General features: G+C 45.5%; 1 protein-coding gene across 1 annotated transcript in view; it reads right to left on the reverse strand.

The window, feature by feature from the left end:
• Positions 1-2,494: 2,494 nt before the first annotated feature.
• The window catches only part of LOC137305834 (leucine-rich repeat and fibronectin type III domain-containing protein 1-like protein), a 52,834-nt gene continuing 33,081 nt past the window's right edge, over positions 2,495-22,247 (reverse strand). The window contains exons 2-3 of the mRNA XM_067974760.1: positions 9,851-10,449; positions 2,495-2,605 (exon numbers count right to left, since the gene is read on the reverse strand). Of these exons, the coding sequence (XP_067830861.1) occupies positions 2,538-2,605; positions 9,851-10,449 (667 nt within the window). The 3' untranslated portion in view covers positions 2,495-2,537. The remainder of the gene's footprint in view (positions 2,606-9,850; positions 10,450-22,247) is intronic.

The raw sequence follows: 22,247 nt of genomic DNA on the forward strand, positions 1-22,247 counted from the left end.
CTCGTGCATCCTCCACTTCCTTCGCTGCACCATTGGCGGCCGTGCCTTCAGCTGTCTAAGCCCTAAGCTCTGGAGTTCCCTCCCTAAACCTCTCCACCTCTCTACCTGGCTCTCCTCCTTTAAGATGCTCCTTAAAAGCTACCTCTTTGACCAAGCTTTTGGTCACCTGTCCTAATATCTCCTCATGTAGCTCGGCATCAAATTTTGTTGGATAACTCTCCTGTGAAATGCCTTGTCCCTCTGCAGGCGTGGGTCCTGGGATTGGTGAGGCTGCAGACCACACAAGAACGGACACCTAACCTAACAACACCCACAGAGAGGATAGTACCTGTGCACCAATATCAATCTGTCCCTCTCCCTCCCCTTCCCCTTCTCCCCCCCTCCTCCGCTCTCCCCTCCCTCATTGGGGCTTCCCTGATCCTGATGCATATTACGTTGTCTACCTCATACGTTGCAGGAAAGGACGCCCCGGAGCATGGTACATTGGCGAGACCATGCAGACACTGCGACAACGGATGAACGGACACCGCGCAACAATCGCCAGACAGGAGGGTTCCCTCCCAGTCGGGGAACACTTCAGCAGTCAAGGACATTCAGCCACCGATCTTCGGGTAAGCGTTCTCCAAGGCGGCCTTCGAGACACACAACAACGCAAAATCGTCGAGCAGAAATTGATAGCCAAGTTCCGCACCCATGAGGACGGCCTCAACCAGGATCTTGGGTTCATGTCACGCTACACGTAACCCCACCAGTGAAAAAGAGTTATCTGTTTTTAATACAACTGGTCATTCTCTCTCTTTCTCTTCCTTTTGGATGTTTCTCTCTCTCTCTCTCTCTCTGTCTTTGGGTTCTGACCGTTGTATATTCAGTAGTCCTGTATGTAATGTCTCTCTGTCACTTTGATTGCCTTGACAACGGGCAGTTGGAAAGATTATCTGTAATCACCAGGTATTGTTCTCTGACTATAAATGTGGTAACCTTCATGGAATCCCACACTCACCTGACGAAGGAGAAAGCCCCCGAAAGCTTGTGATTTTCAAATAAAACTGTTGGACTATAACCTGGTGTTGTAAGATTCCTTACATTTGTCCACCCCAGTCCATCACCGGCATCTCCACATCATATTAAATTACGGTATCTATAAACACAATTGTACCGACAGACTCCTCATACTTAATTTACTCTCCTGTAAATGCCATGGTACAGTAGCTGACTTTACAGAGTAACAGGTGACCATGGTGACAAAGTGAGGCCAGAGTTCAAACCTGTAGTCTACTTGAACTAGATTTGATTCCTGGGATGAGAGGGTTGTCCTATGAGGAAAGATTGAGTAGAATGGGCCTATACTCTCTGGAGTTTAGAAGAATGAGAGGTGATCTCATTGCAACATATAAGATTCGGAGGGGGCTCGACAGGGTAAATGCTGAGAGGATGTTTCCCCTGGCTGGAGAGTCTAGAACCAAGGGACATAATCTCAGGATAAGGGGTCGGCCATTTAAGACTGAGATGAGGAGGAATTTCTTCACTGAGAGGTTTGTGAATATTTGGAATTCTCTACCCCAGAGGGCAGTGGATGCTCAGTCGTTGGGTATATTCAAGACCGAGATAGACGGATTTTTGGACTCTAAGGGAATCAAGGGATATGGGGATAGGACGGGAAAGTGGAGTTGAGGTGGAAGATCAGCCATGATCTGATTGAAAGGTGGAGCAGGCTCCTGCCTACTCCTGCTCCTATTTCTTATATTCTTATGATAACTCTAAAGGTTGACGTCAAATCCTTCATTGACATACACCTATTCACCAGGATTCTCACTCCCATACGCTATCCATGGCCCCTACTGGAATTTGTTTGTTTGCGTGTGGGCATTTGTACAAGTACACACGTGTAAAGATCGAAGGTAAATCCGGAAACTATTTCAAATTAAACTGTGAAAGTAGAACAGGAGGGTACGAGCAAAAGGCAAATAATATCAGCAAGTTCTTCTTCATACAACGAATGGTCCATGCGTGGAGTGCACTTCAGGATGAGGTAGCTTCTTTGTATCATCCCCCTCCTGGAATCTGTTGGGTGACGTGATGGAGCGACTTTTCTTTATGAATAGTGAGCTTAGATGGGCCGAATGGACACCTCTTCTTTGGACTACAGGATTGAGGTCGGCTACAATGCCCTTCCACGGTTGAATGACCTGCTGACACTCGGTGCAGATGCGGACGTGAAGACTGGCCACTTGGCTCAGGCTGTAAACTGAGACCCGACCTCTGAACAAATCCGAACCTTCAGGAGAAAAAGAGGAGCAAGTGGGGAGAGGGAGGTTGAGAGGGGGGAAAAAACGTAGAAGGCTAAGCTTTGATTCGCCTACACGCTGCCAATTACCACAAAGGAGGCAAAGTGAGAGGGAGAGCAACGAGGATAGATACTTGAATGAAAATGAACTTACACAAACCTTGCCTGAACACAGCTTAGTCTATCCAATATCAGGAGTTTTACCTCAGGAAAATTCTGATGGTGTTTGCCTCAGGTGTGAAGATGGATGGCATCAAAGTTTAATGTTGCTCCGCTCGATTGGCTCCTTTTTATCTTCTGCGGCCTGCATTACCTGTGGCTCTGGAAAAGATAAAACTCTTCAGTCAGGGAAGGGAAGCCTGAGGTTAGTATTGTGAATCTCAACTGGAAGAACAAAGCAGCATTTTAGAAGTCAAGTGAGGTTAGACCCTTGGGATTTCCTTCATCGCTTTGCCTCCCCTCCTCTCCTGAAGGTGGTGACTCTCGCTGAGATACCAACTGCACAGGTGCCTGTCACCCCCTGGTAACTGATCCAAGTGGCCAGTTTGTCGTGTGTGAGCCTTGGCAGGCTGTTCAACTGTGGGGACCATCACAGCAGGCACCGGTCCTGTCCACATCCCATTTGCACTTGTACGCACTTTCACGCAGGGCTCATCGGGTAGGGATCGGGAGCAGGAGCCCTGGGGTGAGGGGATTTGGGAATGGAGTTGTGTCAGGGAGTGGCTGGGGACGAGGCAAGTCTGAGTGATAAATGGTCTGTGATGCATTATTTAGAGTTCATTGCTGTTGTCAGAGCTTTTCAGCAACTCTGTGAAGAGATATTAGTTGATGTATTCACATGTGAATAATACTGAAATAAAAATTGTTTTGTTTGAATTCACCTTAATAATAATAGTTGAGAGGAGGTAATAATTACAATTGAAATCCAACTGGGAGAAATCTTTGCCTGGTTGTTAATTATTGCCTGGGCGGAACAGAGAGTAAATTCTGAAGGCGGATTGCACATTGCTAATGGAACTCGCGTGGGCTTGCTCCCTGCAGTCTGTCCACTCTACCCCAGTGTGTGTTCTAGGGGAGGGGGTGTTGTAGCTCCCTGATAGCTGGAATCTGAACTGGTAATGTCTCAACAGTGATCTAATCGGGGCTATGAGGGAGACAGGGGTAAGACCGACAGAGGGAGGAGAGCAATAAGAGGGATAGAACGAGAGAAGAGACAAACAGGAAAAGGGAGAGCAAGGAGATAGAGATGGTGAACAAGAAGAGAGGGGAAGACTATAGAATTATAAAAGTTTGAGGCTTGGGTGGAGGCCCATCGTGTTTGTGTCAGAAGGGGAGATGGAAAAACAGTAAGGGACAAAAGAGTTGAATTTCTGTCGGGGATTCTCCTGATTGTTCCCGGTAATCTGGATGGGAAAGTGGGGGGAAGATCCACAGAAGCCCCAGAGAAACAGCAAACGCCATTTGCCCTGTTTTTTTTCCAGGTTTCCGCAGACCTCGCGCGCATATTATGGCAATCAGGAGGAGCCCTGTGGAAATTCAACCTCAGAGAGCGTATGAGGAGACAGAGAGGAAGAAGAGGCAGACAGATTGAGAAGAGAGAAGGAGAGAAAAAGAGAGAGAGGCAGACAAACAAACATACAGCGATGACTGACAGCAAGAGACCAAGATTTAGTGAGAGAAAAAAATAGATAGAAAACTGAGGGGAAAAACTGAAATAAATTTTAACTTGAAATTTCTGAGGCAGTATTTAGAATGTAAAGTGAATTTCCCATAAGGTTATTATTTGATAAAGGCAAACCATTTAATGGAGGGATAGGAGGAGGTCACCTTTACAAGCTGTCAGTGATCTGTCCAGACCGTAAACTTATCAGCAACCCCTGTAAAATTCTTGATCATTTATTTTGCGGAATTGTGAGCCTGATATCTGAAAATTGGATGCAATTTGCCTCCGACTGATCAAATTTAGATAGCAGCATGTCTCAAGGAAGAGATGTCAGCCTAGGTTGACAAGGATTAGGTGTATTTAAGTTATTTCTGTATTCCTGCTGATAGAGTTGGCGGAACATTTAACTAATTTGATCCCAGTTACAGCACAAAATTAAAACCAAAAATGCTGGAAAGACGGGTTAACATTTGGCAGTGACCCTTTGTCAGACTTGGGTTCAATACTGATCTCTTTCTCCTCTTTCAGATGTTGGTATGACATTCTCTGTGACCGTGGTGCACTCTGTCTCCCCATTCTTCTCCATCTGTCTGCAACCTTTGACACAGTTGACCATACCGTCCTCTAGACTTGACTATTCCAATGCTCTCCTGGCCAATCTCCCATCTCCCACCCTCCATAAACTTGAGCTCATCCAAAACTCTGCTGCCCGTATCCTAACCTGCACCAAGTCCCGTTCACCCATCACCCCTGTGCTCGCTGACCTACATTGGCTCCTGGTAACCCTTTGGTGTTAAAATTCTCATCCTTGGGTTCAAATCTCTCCATGGCCTCACCCCTCCCTATCTCTGTAACCTCCTCCAGTCCTAAAATCCCCCCAAGAACTCCGCTTTCCTCTGACTCTGGCCTCTTGCATCCTCCACTCTCTTCGCCCCAACATTGGTGGGTGTTCCTTCAGCTGTCTAGGTCCTAAGCTCTGGAATTCCCTCCCTAAACCTACCTGCCTCTTTTAAGATGCCCCTTTAAACCTATCTCTTTGACCAAGCTTTTGATCACATGCCCTGATATCTTCTTTGTTGACGCAGTAAAAGTTTTATCTGATTACGCTCTTGTGATGCACCTTTGGATGTTTTACTATGTTAAAGGCGCTATATAAATGCAGGTTGATGTTGGGTGCTTCGAGCATTTTCCGTTTTTATCTCAAGGGGTTCATCTTTATCCGTTCAGTTCAAGGAATTCCCAGGTCAGGATTACATTTCCACCTATCAGATTCCAATCATATATCATATTCCAACCCCAGCCTCAGATTAACAACTATGGTTACCACCTTCTCTGAGTCCAAAACCAAACAGCGGGGCAGAATATGGGTGGAGAAGGGTCAAAAGATGGAATGGGATCAGGCGAAGGACATGGTTGGGATTCAGGGCATGGCATGGGCAATTGGAGTTGGATTAGGCAGGACATTGGTAAGTCAGCAGCAATAGATAGGATGGGATCATGGGAAGGACATGAGGTAAGATAAGGAACAGGACATGGAGTTGGATTTGGCATGACATGGGGTGGGATCAGGAGCAGAACATGGGGTGGGATCAGGAACAGGTCATGAACTGGGATCAGGAGCAGGGTAGGAGGTGAAATCAAGGCCCCAGTTGGGATGTTTGCGAGGCTGACGATACAAATTCACTGAAAACTCTATTAACTTTTAAGAGTTAGTCCCTCCAGATCATGAATCCATTTTTATTGATAAACCTAAATAGCGGCAAAGGTCCAGAGAGCAGGACAGCACCAGAAGATGAGGTAAATCGATAACCGTCTTTCAGCCAGACTTGGCTTATGACAGCCTGTATATTGACAGAGGGAGGAAAGTCCCACAATTGTGAGATCCAGGGAAAGAACGTAGAGTCGAGGACTCATCACTTTCAGTCTTGGGACAAGGAGGGAGAAGCAATTAAAAGAGCAAATAACATATTGGGGCACAAGGGTGGGGTGGTGGGAATATATACCTACAGAGGGTGAGCCGAGGCACTTGGTGAGACCCCGACTGGAATGACGGGATAGATTTTCAACTTTTCGCCCTGGTGTAGAACTGATGTTACAGATTGCCCGCCTGTTATAGAAACAGCACAATTTTTATTTCCAATGATTTTAATTAGCGCATCAGAATTGATAAAATCGAGAGAGAGGGATTGTTGTGATACAGAGAGAGAGATTAGAGCCTACAGATTAATTTTGAGAGGTAATTTCCATTTGAACGTGGGGGCCTTGCATGTTGGCACAATCTTACGAGAACTTCCAACATAAGTGCTGCCAGTGAACTTGGAAAACTGGTATCTGGTTTACATTTTTGCACTGCCCACTCAAAAACTTGGCCCAAAACTGCAGAAGCAATCACGCTATTCCTCAAATCTCATTTATCCCCCTCTGCCTAGAGCTTCCCAATTATTTTGCATTGTTCCAGGACGCTACACTGACATTGTCCAAGCTCAGTGCATCTAATACTTAACAGTTATGAAAACTTGCATCAAACATTGTGGATTGACTCTGCACCAAGGCCTCAGGGCACAGTTGTTCCAACTCTCAATTCTGTTGTCGTTTAAATGATCCAAAAGGCAACAAAAACGCATTCTAACCAAAGTATATATTTTAGCAACACCATGAGTTCTTTTCTGAAGAAAAAAATTAGGTCAGGTCCACAGGGTTTATAAAAAATAATGGGATTCTTTCTTTCCACCTCTGCTTGGACTGCTGACTTGGGCTGGGCTGTTGATTCTCGCCCCAGCGGCCAGTCTTTGTGCTCGAGTGTAGATAGTGGATGTTGGAAACTTATCAACTAGGCACTAATCAACCAGACAGGAGGGGGGGAGCTGTACTCACTGCCGAGCTCGAATCATACCTATCCCAGCAAACACACACATACACTTCCCAACGAGAGTCAGTGGACAGCGGTCAACAGTGGAACTCCTGCTTGAATGATCCCCCTCCCCGAACACCAGGGTTAATTAGGGAAATTACTGCCACTGGAGGTCAGGGCAGCCCGGGAGCACAGCCCATTGGAGGTGGAATCCTATCTGAATATTCCCTTCTGTAGTGACTCCACAATCCACCACATCTGTGAACAGCTAACTCAGCAACTGTTGTGTATCTGGACTTTCAAAAGACGTTTGATAAAATACCACATTATAAACTTGTTAGAAAATTGAAAGCCCATGGGTTTAAAGGGACGGTGGCAGTGTGGATATGAAATTGGCTTTGAGACAGAAAGCAGAGAGTAGCGATGAGCTTTTGTTTTCCAAACTGGAGGGAAGTTTACAATGGTGTATTAAGACCACTGCTCTTTTTGATATATATTAATGAGCTGGGTATAGAGGGCATCATTTCAAAGTTTGCAGATGACACGAAACCTGGAAATGTAGTAAACAGTGTGGAGGATGACAAAGACAGACTGGCGAAATGGCAGATAAAATTTAACGCAGAGAAGTGTGAAGTGATTCATTTTGATAGGAAGATTGAGGAGAGGCAATATAAACTAAATGGTACAATTTTAAAGGGGGTGCAGGAACAGAGAGACCTGGGGGGGGGTGCACATACACAAATCTGTGAAGGTGGCAGGACAAGTTGATAAGGTGGTTAAAAAAGTATATCGGATCCTTGGCTTTGTAAATAGAGGTATAGAATTCAAAAGCAAGGAAGTTTTATTAAACCTTTATAAATCACTGGTTAGGCCTCAGCTGAAGTATCGTGTCCAATACTGGGCATCACACTTTCGGAAGGATGTCAAGGCCTTGGAGAGGGTGCAGAGGAGATTTACTAGAATGTTACCAGGGATGAGGGACTTCAGTTTTGTGGAGAGACTGGAGAAGCTGGGATTGTTCTCCTTAGAGCAGAGAAGGTTAAGGGGAGATTTAATAGGGAGGTTTAAAATTATGAAGGGTTTAGATAGGGAGAAACTGTTTCCACTGGCAGGAGGGTCGGTAACCGGAGGACACAGATTTAAGGTAATTGGCAAAAGAACCAGAAGGGAGATGAGGATAAATTCTTTTTATGCAGCGAGTTGTTATGATGATCTGGAATGCGCTGCCTGAAAGGGCGGTGGAAGCAGATTCAATAATAACTTTCAAAAGGGAACTGGATAAATACTTGAAAAGGAAAAATTTGCAGGGCTATGTGGAGAAAGCAGGGGGGAGTGGGACTAATTAGATAGCTCTTTCAAAGAGCTGGCATTGGCATGATGGGCCGATTAGCCTCCATCTACACGATTCTATGATTTGAGCATCATAGTGCGTGTGCTGAAAGTTGCAGAAACCAACTGGCCCAGGAGGGACAGGCCTTTGTTTTGGGTCAGCAATATAAAGGTTAACCCCTTGGGCAGATATTCACGATGTGAATCATTTCAGTCACACTGCATTGGACTCCGACAAATACAATCATGATTCATTTGCGAAGCCCACCATCTGTGGAGCTTTTTTAAAGCCTGTGATTTATGTGGCTAACTGAAATGTAGTTTTCTACTTGTTGAAGTCTCCCACATGAATTGCAACCATTAAGATAATTCAGAAAAAGAAATGGGGCAGTTGAGCGAGTCAGAAGCATTGGCAACTCAGTAACCAGGTCAAACTTCAATGTTCATCCTCCTGATTGGCTGGAGAAAATGGCCTTCGGAACTGGTTTCCAGCCAATCATGGATTAAACTTTCCCGAAGCAATGGACAGCGGAATAATAGAGAAGGACAGATAGATGAGATTTTAAGGAGTAAAGGTTCAAACCAGAAAATATTGGAAAAGAAAAATAGGAGAAAAAGAAATGGCAGGAGATAAGTTTTTAAACTTAATTTTTTTTCCTATTTTTAAAGCATAGATATGCACCTGGACATGGATGCACACGCAGACACATGCACGCAGATAAACACACGTGCATGCACACACGTAGATATACACATACACAGATACACACACAGATATACATACACAGATACACACATGCACACACAGTCAGATATGCACACACACGCGCACACACATACACAGACACGCACACACGAGCACACACACACAAACAGCTACGCATACACATGCAGACAGGCACACACACACGTGTGCACACAGATGTACATACACAGATTTACATACACAGATATACTTGCACGCACACACAGACAGATATGCACAGACACGCACGCAAACACAGACAGCTACGCACACACATACAGACAGGCACAAACACACATGCACACACAGATGTACATACACAGGTATACATTCACGCACACACACACAGATAAGCACACACACACACATACATACACACAGATACACACACACACGCAAATATACACAGGAGAAAGTAGAACGACATGTAATGTGTTTAAATGGTGAGCAGAGGGTGGTTAAACGGCTGAAATGATATTACAATGAGACGACAGGAAGCATAATGAAAGAAATTGAAGATATTTATGAGACGTGGAGTGTGTGTGAGTAGCTGAGGTGGGCCTGAGCGTTCCAGCATTTTCTGCCTGTGTTTCAGACTTGCAGCATCTGCAGTATTTAGTTTTACGATCTTGCGAAAAAAATCTCTCATTATTTCTATATATATCCTGTAGATAAAAAAGCCTTGTATCTTGAACACATCAGACAGTCTTCAGATGTCATACTTCAAGGTATCAAAAATATGTATAAAAAATGGAAGAATGCCAGGCATTTCTTGCTGGTTCTTCTGACCTCAATTACCTGACCTTTCCCCAAGGGCAGCTAAATCATAACAGCTACACATTAAGATCCCAGGCTAGCTGTGGGCAACACTATAGAAGATCAACTCATGTTACAAGAATCTGCAGAGCAGCTAAAATCTTTCCTTCACATGTAATCTTCCAAGAACTTTGGAATTTGGGGGATTTGTTGACATGCTACCTTGGCTCTCCACTTGAATCTCCTTCAAAGACTGTGTGATTTCTTTCTTCAGGTCCAAGCCTATCCGAGTTCTCCTTCGTTTATGAGGTGCTGTGTCCTCCGTGGGAAAGGATGGGCTTTGAGTGACAGGGACTTTTTCATTGTCTATAGTTAAAGCCACAGCCAAGGTGTCTTTGGTGGTATCTGTTAAGGTTCCCTGGACGTGCTCCTCCAGGCTTTCAGTCAGTTTAGAGGTGGATGGTAGCATGGCTCCATTTTGACTTCCATTGGTCTGTGAGTACACATTGCTCACCATGGTCTTGCTTTCACCAGTGTTATTGTAGACCTTGTATCTGATCATAAGGATGATGATAAAGACCAGCACAGAGGCCACGATGATCCCGCCAATGATGATGATCATGGTCCCACCAAGGAATTGGGTATGCATGGATCGGCACTGTGTATATTCCCTCTCCGTGGTGAACTGTACACAACCCACAGCCCTAGTAGCAGTCAGGGTGGTGATCCCATCATCATAGACAGCCAGGACACACAGGTCATAGTCTCGGCCTGAAATTAGGTCTTTTACAAGGAAGGTTTTGCTAGAAGGTGGAATCATTCTGTAAGACAATTGAATATGTGTTAGCAACCGTGGCCATGAAATATTTCAGTTCACAACTACAGGCTCTCTTGACATGGAAAAGCATTCTCTCACATTAATTGACAAAAGTCATTGCCTGATCAGGTGTTCGAGTCTCAATAAACCACACGCTGCTAGGATTACAACTTTACAAAGGCAGTGTGTTGACGCGTGACACGAGAGCTCCAACATGTTAACCCGAGAGGTAATTAGATGGACGTTTGTACCTAATTCTCCAAAACAGCGAATTCAAGAAAAATTACATTTATATTGCATCTCATCAAAACATTTCGCACAATGGTTATTGTTAGGTAGGCAAACATACAACCAGCAACACCCCATGAAAGAATGCCGAGTTAGTATGTCTTTGGTGGGATTGTCTGAGAAAGGACTGTTATCTAGGACACCAGGAGAACTCCCTTCTTCAAATAGTGCCATGAGATTGTCACAATGCACCTCAATCGTAACATCTCATCCAACTGACCATACCTCCTACGATGCAGCATTCTCCAAGTACTATACTCCAGTGCTGTGGGACTTGAACCCTCAACCTTCGAGCTAAGAGATGAGAGTGCTGTCCATTGAGCCAAACTGACACAGAGTTTCTATTCTCTGCCGTATGAGGAAGGTTTCACCCAGCTGCTACGTGTGGTGGCATCAGAAACATAGTGGGGAGATGTTCGGTAACCAGAGGAACTCCTCCGAAGTTACAAAGTACCCAGCATCTCAGCCAAGTCGCAATTTCTACCTTTGGGGAAAAAGTAACAAGGATGGAGCTGCCCCCATTCCCCCACATGGCTTAATGGTTAAATGCTCCTTATGGACAAGAAGGTTTCAGATTTGATTCTCGGTCTATTCTTTCTTAACTGATATCTGGCATTGCAACATTGGGGGACTGAGATCGAACTCAGTGTCTCTGGGCTAGGGAGAGAAACAATCAGCCAGGTTTCCTGATCCTGGTCCCTATCAGTGATCCGCGATGGAAAGTGTTTGTTTGTAGACATCCAGTGAACTCAGGCCTCGGGTCAGATGTTATTCCTCTACAGTCAAATAGCCTGGCTATTCTCACTGTTCTTGGCTCAGGCATGAAGAATAGCTACTTAAGTGAGGTATTGGGAGGCTGCTGGCCCCAGGGAACTGTATTGTAGCAGAGATCAGCATCATTAGCAAGGTAGGGGAGAAAATGGAGAGGGGGAAAAGAAAATATGATTGCTTACCTTGCAGACGGCTTATGAGCCAAACCTTTATAGCAGGCTATACTGAGCTAGAAAGGATAAACTAGGTGGTCACAAGTATATTCTCCTACACAAAACTAATACAGGAAGAAGCAATGGCCTCCCCTGGATATGAAAACAAAATGTAAGAAGTTACATCTGCCCACTATACTGGACCAACTGGTGGAGAACAGAAGGAGTAGTCGATGACTAAGATAAGTCGATGATTGAGGTAAGTCGATGACTGAGGTAAGTCGATGACTGAGGGTCGATGACTGAGGGTGGATGACTGAGGGTCGATGACTGAGGTAAGTCAATGATTGATAGTCAATGATTGATAATCGATGATTGAGGTAAGTTGATGATTGATAGTCGATGATTGATAGTCGATGATTGAGGTAAGTCAATGATTGATAGTCGATGATTGATAGTCGATGACTGAGGTAAGTCGATGACTGAGGGTCGATGACTGAGGGTCGAAGACTGAGGGTCGATGACTGAGGTAGGTCAATGACTGAGGTAAGTCAATGACTGAGGTAAGTCAATGATTGATAGTCAATGATTGATAATGGATGACTGAGGTAAGTCGATGATTGATAATCAATGCTTAATAGTCGATGATTGAGGTAAGTCAATGATTGATAGTCGATGATTGATAGTCGATGATTGAGGTAAGTCGATGATTGATAGTCAATGATTGATAGTCAATGATTGATAATCGATGATTGATAGTCGATGATTGAGGTAAGTCAATGATTGATAGTCGATGATTGATAGTCGATGATTGAGGTAAGTCAATGATTGATAGTCAATGATTGATAGTCGATGATTGAGGTAAGTCGATGATTGATAGTCAATGATTGATAGTCGATGATTGAGGTAAGTCGATGATTGATAGTCGATGATTGATAGTCAATGATTGAGGTAAGTCGATGATTGATAGTCGATGATTGATAATCGATGATTGAGGTAAGTCGATGATTGATAGTCGATGATTGATAGTCGATGATTGAGGTAAGTCGATGATTGATAGTCAATGATTGATAGTCAATGATTGATAGTCGATGATTGAGGTAAATCGATGATTAATAGTCGATGATTGATAGTCGATGACTGAGGTAAGTCGATGATTAATAGTCGATGATTGATAGTCGATGATTGATAGTCGATGATTGATAGTCGATGACTGAGGTAAGTCGATGATTAATAGTCGATGATTGATAGTCGATGATTGATAGTCGATGACTGAGGTAAGTCGCTGATTAATCGTTGATGATTGATAGTCGATGACTGAGGTAAATCGATGATTAATCGTTGATGATCGATAGTCAATGATTGATAGTCGATGACTGAGGAAAGTCGATGATTAATTGTCGATGATTGATAGTCGATGATTGAGGTAAGTCGATGAATGAGGTAAGTCGATGATTAATAGTCGATGACTGAGGTAAGTCGATGAATGAGGTAGTTACATATGGACTGTGGAAGGAGTGGGCTTGATGGGATGAATGGCCTTTCCGTGTTCCAAAGTTCCTTGTGTAGTTAGAGAGCAAGGGATTTAATTAGTGATAAAGTAACTGCAGGGTACCATCTTACAGTGGAAAGTTATTAAGGAATCATGATTGCTTGTGACCCAACCCAAAAAATGGAAGAACATGACACTGTGACACAAATGCTGGACAGCTTTTACCAAAATGGCAATGATTCCACCTTAAAAAGAACATTTCATAAATGTCAGCTTGGCTCAGTTGGTCGCACTCTCATCTCTGAGTCAAATGATTGTGGGTTCAAGCTCCCATTGCAGGACTTGGGGCCCATAATCCAGGCTGACAATCCAGTGCAGTGCTGAAGGAGTGCTGCACTGTCGGAGGTGCCGTCCTTCGGATGAGACGTTAAACCGAGGCCTTATCTTGCCGATCTGCTGGTTCAGGTATAAGTTAAAGATCCAATAATCATATTTAGAAAAGAGCAGGAAATTCTACCAGTGTCTTGGGCCAACGTATCCCCTCAACCATCACCACCAAAAATCCGATTAACCGGTCATCCATCTTATTGCTGTTTGAGGGATTTTACTGTGCGTAAAATGGCTGCCAAGATTGACTGCACAGCAGCAGTGACTGAGTGAGAGACGGAATAAGAAGCTGCATAAAAAGCAAGTCTTTCCTCCTCATATCCCTGCATATGAAATAACATTAATCTTTACTTCATTGAAATGGAAAAAGAAAATATTAATTAAAATGAGAGTGAATGCAATCACGAGAAGCTCTATCGGGATTCCAAATAGATCACTAAAAATACCAATGATTATTTTTCAAAAATCAACATACCTCTCCAATGAGTAAAAACTCCTTTTACTCATTTCATTAAACCTCGTATTGTACATGAACACAAACTGTTCGACAGTTAACCCAACACATTAGCAATATCTAGAATATCCTCACTATATATGTATATTTTTTATTAAAGTTCACAAATACAGCTCATGCTTTTTTTTAAAAATATGGTCATCAATGTGAGGGATGCTAAACTCTGGAATGAAACACATTCCCTTTCAGAAAGCCAGTCTCAGCACCCGGTCCGATTACAGTGCAGTCAGATGTGAGACAGACCTCACCCCCACCCCGTGCTGCTCCAACAGCACCCCCTCAGTCCCAATTCCAGGAGAGCCCCCCGCAGTGCACCCGTGGGTGACATTTGTCCAAGTCCCACAATAGAAAAATGGGTGGCAGATGATCGGCCGTCTGTGTACATCCCGTCTCATTTTCCTTTCAATGTGCATCAATGGGACGGAGAATGTGAGGGATGTGACAGCGGCCGATCCGCTAATCTCCGTTTGGAAACCCTGCTGAAGTTGAAATTCACCTCCACGGAGTCTCCCCCCATTCACATTGAGACCCATTTAAACCAATCTAACCACTGCTTCCTGGCTTACCCACACTTACAGAAACAACACACACCCACACTCACCCATACCCATTTAAACAGACACACACCCACACACACACCCACACACACACCCATACAACACACACACCCACACACACCCCCACACTCACCCATACCCATTTAAACAGACACACACCCACACACACACCCATACAACACACCCATACAACACACACCCATACAACACACACCCACACACACACCCATACAACACACACCCACACACACACCCATACCCATTTAAACAAACACACACCCATACAACACACCCATACAACACACCCACACTCACCCATACCCATTTAAACAGACACACACCCATACACACACACCCATACAACACACACACATACACACACCCACACTCACCCATACAACACACCCATACAACACACCCATACACACACACCCATACACACACCCACACTCACCCATACCCATTTAAACAGACACACACCCATACAACACACCCATACAACACACACCCACACTCACACCCATACAACACACACCCACACTCACACCCATACAACATACACCCACACACAAACCCATACAACACACGCCCACACTCACCCATACCCATTTAAACAAACACACACCCATACAACACACATACAACACACACACACCCACACCCACACACCAGTACTCACATAACACTCATCCATACTCACACACAAACACACGCTCACCCATACCCATATAACACACACCTACACACACACCCCCATATAAATACACACCCACCCACACACACATACCCGTACTCATATAACACCCATCCACACTCACCCATACCCATTTAAACAGACACACACCCATATAACACACACCCACACACACACACTCATACAACACACGCTCACCCACAGACACACCAGTACTCATATAACACACACACACACACACACAATCACACCCCCCATACCAATTTAAACCCACACACCCAAGCACATGCCCGTATCCATATAAACACACTCCCACACACACACACACACAATGTACACATACACTCAAACCTAAAGAACCCATGGCTTAATATTATTGCAGCTAACTCTCCGCACAATGCCCAATAACTCCTTCAAGGAGTTTACTTTGATTATTTAATATTATTTAAACAAAATATTCATTTAAATCTGTAAAAATGGAAAATCATTAATCAGAATCCCTCAAACCTGATTTTTTAATTTTTTGATGAAGAAGCTGAAAGCAGGCCTTGACTCTGGGCAGCAACAAGGTGAGAAGAGTTGAAGGGAAGATGAGGTACATCAGGAAGCAATGGTTAGAAGGTTTCAAATGAGCTCCCAAGGCTAATATTCACTGCTTGAGAAGAAGAGGCACATCCTGGATTCCATTGAAGATGGGCCTTTCCTTCTGCCACTGACTGGTCAACTCCAGTTCATGTTATTAGATCCAACAAGCCCATCCTCTTCATGACTGATCTCAACTCCACTTATCACTTTGTAACCTTCTCTTAGAAACACATCAAGTTGACTCAAACTCATTTGATTTTGATGTCAGTGGCAGTGTCGGAGAGTACACCACATTATATTGTGCTAGTGCCACGGAGAAAAAGCTACAAATATATAATCATATAGCTCTATTATAGTTTTGTATTGATAAATTGACTTGTCAGACTACAGCAAAATGAACGTCATTCATCCCTGGAAATTTGATTCAAATTGATTGATGGTATAGAAGTTTTCTCTGTTGATTAAGAGCTTTATGTGGATGGAGTTGGGCAGTTGCTATGCCGTTTGTAGTCTGCAAAACCGCCCCTCAAATTGAAAGTCTCACCCAGAGAAGCCATAGGATGGCTGGTGTGAGGGACAGAAATGTCATATTGGTGCAGTAAGGAGTGTTCTGAGGTTGGGTTTGGCACGGTGTTGGGCTAGAGCAGAGGGTGCTCTGTATCTAAATACCTGACCTGGAATTGATTAATGCCCATACGAACATCTCTTCCCCCTCAACGAGAAGCACAAGGCAAAACATTGAGTCCTGCGCATGGAAAGACCAAAGTCTTTGGAGAATGTTGGCAGAGATTGAGGCGATTCCATTACTTTCAGGAAACTACATCCAGAGGTGGGCTGAACAAAATGGCTGCCTTGCCAGGTAAAGCCCACAGGAAGTAAAGTTACATTTATAACGGTAGCAGTGTGTGCGGCAGTATTGGCTAATACGTCCACTCACACTGTGCAAGCACCTCAGAGAGGGGGAGACTAAGAGTCAAAATCATGCAGGTCCATTGTAGTTCTTTTTGACAAATGATTTTGCTGGAACACACAAGGCTGAAAGGCACTGATTTCCAGTTTGATTTTCCTCATTGAAGTTTCCAGTATTGATGTCGTCCACATCTCCAAGGACCCAACAAAGTACCACCCTAGTTGGCACAAGGTAATTAACTGTTTACTGAGAGTGCGTATTGGAATGGTAAGCTTCACTGGCCTGATTGCTAATGAGCATATTTGCAAAATAAGTGATGCCTTTCTTGAGAACACACATTTCCATTTATTTATTTATTTTCTTGCTGGCTTTTCATTTCCTATTGATTTCTACAAAGTCTTTGTGCCAACATCACAAAAATAAATTACACTTTGTGTAAATATGTGACACGCTGTGAATTTCCAGCACTAGACAGATGCACATAACTCATTTCAGACTTTCCAGTTGCTTTTGTTCGACTGTACTCAATGAGACTTTTTTTCTGCACAGGTACAGTTGTTTATCTGGGACCTTTCTCCCAATATAATTCTCCCCACTGAGGGTACTGACTCACGCTGGGGTACATGGGCGTGAGCCATCTTTCTGTACCTCACCCAAATGTTCATGCCTCATGAGCCCAGACAGAGCCCTGAGGCTATTTTATCATGGGGATATCACCAAGTTTGATACTTGTCTACAACGGATATCCGCACGCCTTTTCCACTGAGTGTTACTCAGATATCAATCAAAAGCAGGAGCTTTGCCTCAGTTTTTTCTCCTCCTCAGCCCAGGACTGCTGTTGGAGCTTCTTTGCTGCCTCTTCGGCTGAGATCAGCTAACTCACCACAGCTCAAGTCTCTAATCTGGGACCTTCTGAGTGGCTTACCTCCATTCTGGGCAGTGTCACCAAGGGAGCTTATCTTGTTGCGTCTTAACTGACCTGTTCCTCATAGACTAGGCCTAGTAAGTCCAAACACTGACCCACGCGTCCTGGCAAGTTCAAGAATGGACTCTGATCTGCCACTCACAGAATAGAGCCCAGAATCTGCACTCTCCAAACTCTTGCAAATAGTTTCGTATCTTGGGCAATTATTTGGGACGTGGCAGGGATGGAGAGATGTAACTTTTTCCCAGTACTTGGTCTAATATCTGCGTTTGTTATGAACAGATCACAAACAGATGGGGTGAGAGTTGAGGTCCTGAATGTACTTGCGGCATCTGATTGTCCCTGCTCACTTCTCCAAAGGTCTCCAGTGCCCAGACCAGCCAATGCCATGACGCACGTCTCTATTTTCTCATTGTTCGCTATCCCGTTGCTCTCCACAGATGGTCCAACTGGACCTTCTAACGTCAGGAAGATTTTATGAGGTTTCGGCCAAGAGCCAAATTTAGGAGACGCAGCCAAAATTTCTGGAGATTCAGGGGCTGGTTTATCACAAAGCTTTCATTTAACAGTCTCATCCAAAATATCCAGTAACTGGGACAAGTGCCTGTATATATTTTTTTTTAAATGCAGCTGATTAGAAATGAGGGCAAGATGGAAGGCCTTCAGCACGCTCATTCTGGAGACAAGCAAGGCAGAGCAGGCATTAGGTGCCCATAAAACCCATGGCTGCAGGGCCCCATCTGCCAATACCAGCTGGTCTGAAACCCAGTGTTGGACAGAGGCTCCTCCTCTCTCTCGTCTAAATGCCGGACATTCGAGTTTTCAGTGTTGTCGCCACTGGCCATGCACTGTCACTGGGACTTCAGTTAATCAGTAACTGCTCCTGGATTAGATACTAATCTCCACATCCAGTACACGGAATCCCATGTGAGTCCAGTCCGTGTGTAACTCCTGAAGAAAAGGGGGGTTTCTAGATAACCTGCTCATGGTGTTATAAATGTCACTTGATATAGGGCAAGACCCTCCGGTCATTTAAGAGACAGCTGGGCAACGGTTCTTTTCAGACGAACGAGCCAAGATGAAGCAAATGGCTTTCCTCATCCGTGACTATTATGGGATCTTGTAAAAAAATGTTTTCGAACAGCAGAAGGTGGCTAGAAGTAGTTTTCTGAACTGCAATGCCCCACAATCACACCCATCCTTTACAAAGCAAGGGCAACACTTGGCAGGCAAAGCTGTGACACCGAATAGTCAAGATTTATATTCTAATAAATCCCTTTTAGCGTCGTGCGTAAAAATCTATATTTATGGTATGTTTTAAATGAGCGTAATTGATCAGCTTTGGACTGTTAGTTCAGCAAAGCCCCTCAAGCAGATTTGCTCTCTTACTAGTTCACTTATTTGTTTTTTAGTTTGGTCTGAATTTATTTATTTTCCTCTGCTGATGGTGTTGGCTCTTTTCTGCGTACAGTTCCACAGGTATCTTCTGGTACTTAACCCAAGTGATCCCTATCCTCTCTAAAGCCCTCAAACATGTCTTCGCCTCCCATCTCTCTCTCCAAGTCCCCCGTTGGACGCCCTTCAATCCTACTTCTGATCTGCTCACACCTGAGAGTCGGCCCCGGCCAAAGTCGCAAATGACCATTGGTGCGATATCCCTTCATCTCCTCCTCAACTCCTCCTCAACATTTCAACAATGTCAACAAAGCCATCCTCCTCCATGGGACTGTTATTGCAGGGTTCCACTCCTACTTGCCCCAACAAGCCAGCGCATCTCCTAAAGGATGCGGGAGGGAGGTTGCAAAGATAGGGTGAGTAAACCTATGGAGGAATTTCAAGATGAGGATGAGGAGCTTACATTTATGTGTGGGCAACGGGTGGTTGGAGAGGACAGAGGAATCAAGGGTGGGCTATTTGAGGAGGCAGATGATGATGGCAGTTTTGAAAGGGGGAGGAACGGTGCCTAAGCAAAGGGGACAGCCGGCAATGTCAGCAAGTATGTAAGGTAACTGAGTGATCAGGAATGGCAAGGGGAGGAGGTCAAGTGACCAGGCAGTGAATCTCTTCCAAGAGACAATGAGAGCAGGCAAGGGGAGACATGGGGGAGAAACTGCAGATTGACAAGGGATCAGGTTAGAGTAAGTGGGGGAGGGGAGGTCAGGAGCAAGGAGGAGAAGGAGAGGGAGGTGACGGCTGCAAGGTGGTCTCAATCTTAGAGGAAAAGAGAGAATGTGTCCTTTGCACTTGTTGGATATGAGTGTGCAGGAGCTGGTATGGTACGGGCTCCAAAATAATCCCAGAGTAAAAGAGGATTGAGGTATGGTAGAGTTCAAGTTGGTTGAGCCAGATTTGATGATGAGCGACTAGGCCGGCCAGCTCAAGTATGTGACCCTTGGACTTATTGGATCAAAGATGGGAACCGCACTAGGAGCGTGGCAGAAGGAGGAGATGGCGAGTGATCTGGTGAAAACTAGGATATTGAAATCAGGGATTAGAGAGCAATTGAGCAGGTCAACATCAGCCGAGGGCCAGAGGAGAGAGGGAGTTGGAGTTTCACAGTGAATTTGAGCAGGAGCCGCACAGGGACTTTTCCAGGAGTGGAGGGTGAGAGTGATGGGGTTGGAGGATCACAAGCAAGTGTGAGTGCTAAGGGAGTCAAGGAAGTGATCAGATAGTTTGGAGGTTTAGGGGCTGAGTGAGGTGGCTGGGGAGACGGTTGTGGGTATGGGTGGGAGAATTTATGTGAAAGGTGAGATTGAGAGAGGAGAGAAGGTCAGAGACATCAGAGGAGACCGGGCTCGGGGAGTTTAGGTTGAAATCACCAAGAAGGAGTAGCTTGGCACAGAGAAGGATATCTCCGTGATGAAGTTGTCAAGGGGCTTGGGTGAGCAGTTTTCAGTGAGAGAATAGGGAGGGATGGACAAGGATGAGGTGCTGGGACATGAAGGTACCAGAGGAGTAGAGGGAAGACCAAGTTGGAACTTGGTAATAGAAATGGAGGAGACCTTCCCTCATGGTCTCTGGGCTCAATTTTGAAATGGTGGTGGTTTGGCAGGGAGGGGGTGAAGGTGGGCGTGGAAACCTGAAGAAAAAAAACTTACCATTTCCGTCGCGATTGCAACATAATTGATGATGATTAACGTCATCTCCGGGTTTCACACCCAGCAGCCAGTCTGATTGACAGGCTGGCTGCCGACAGGAGCTGCAACGCCGGGGGGTGCGGGGTCGGGGGGGGGGAAAGAAAGAGGTGTCATCTGGCTCTGGAACAGAAGATCGAGGTGGGGGGGAGAGAGAGGAAGATCGGCGGGGGGAGAGGGGAAGATTGGGGGGACTTCAGGGGGGAAGAGGGGGAGATCGGGGGATACCGAGGACGGAAGAGGGGGAGATCGGGGGGACATCAGGGGGGAAGAGGGGAGATCAGGAAGACATTGGGGGAAAGGGGGAGACCAGGGACATCGGGGGAAGAGGGGGAGATCGGGGGGACATCGGGGGAGTGAAGAGGGGGAGATTGGTGAGATATCGGGGGGAGGAGAGGGGGAGATCGGGGGGAGAAGAGAGGGAGATAGGTGGGATATCGGGGGGGGAAGAGGGGGAGATCAGGGAGACATCGGGGAGGATGAGGGGGAGATCGGGGGGACATCACGGGGGAAGAGGGGAGATCAGGAGGACATCGGTGGGAAGAGGGGGAGATCGGGGGGGACATCGGGGGAGTGAAGGGGGAGGACGGGGGGAAAGGGGGAGATCAGGGACATCGGGGGGGAAGAGGGGGAGATCAGGGGGACATCGGGGGAGTGAAGGGGAGAACGGGGGGTAAAGGGGGAGATCGGGGGGGTGAAGAGGGGTAGATCAGTGAGATATCGGGGGGAGAAGAGGGGGCGATCGGGGAGAGAAGAGAGGGAGATCGGTGGGATATCGGGGGGGGAAGAGGGGGAGATCGGGGGCCATCGAGGGTGGGGGGGGAGAGGAGGAGATCGGAGAGGGGGACATCAGAGCAGGGTGGAAAGGTAGGTTGATTTTATGTTTTAACTTTGTGCAACGGTTTGTTATTTAATTCATTTTGTTTCTTTTTGCCTGATCCGGCCCTGGTTTTACTCGGCATGAATCAGAAGCGGTGGGAAAGCCACCCAGGTAAGTTAAAAATTGTTCTAACCACCTAATACGTCACAAGTAAAGTGCCTTAAGTACCTCAGTGAGGTACATTTTGTTCTTTAACTATCGGACTCGGGACGCCCCGCGCACACAGGTGCGTCTGTGGGGAACTCGGTAATCGGCGGGTTGGAGCCGGCTTTCAAACCCGCTCTGTATTTCTGCGATTTTCGCAGCCCCTCACCCCGAACGCACCCACAATTGACGTTTAAAATTGAGCCCTCTATCTCTCGTTGGATTGGCACTGGTGCATATTTTCTGATTGGCTTAGTATGCTCGCACGAGATTGCTCTGTGAACCGTTTTTTTGGGGCAAGGGTGGACTCGTTTAAACTCAGAAAATGTCACCAATTATTGCACACCTGAAACCGATTTGGTTGTG

Source organism: Heptranchias perlo, chromosome 41 (genome assembly GCF_035084215.1).
Source record: "Heptranchias perlo isolate sHepPer1 chromosome 41, sHepPer1.hap1, whole genome shotgun sequence".
Lineage (NCBI taxonomy): Eukaryota > Metazoa > Chordata > Chondrichthyes > Hexanchiformes > Hexanchidae > Heptranchias > Heptranchias perlo.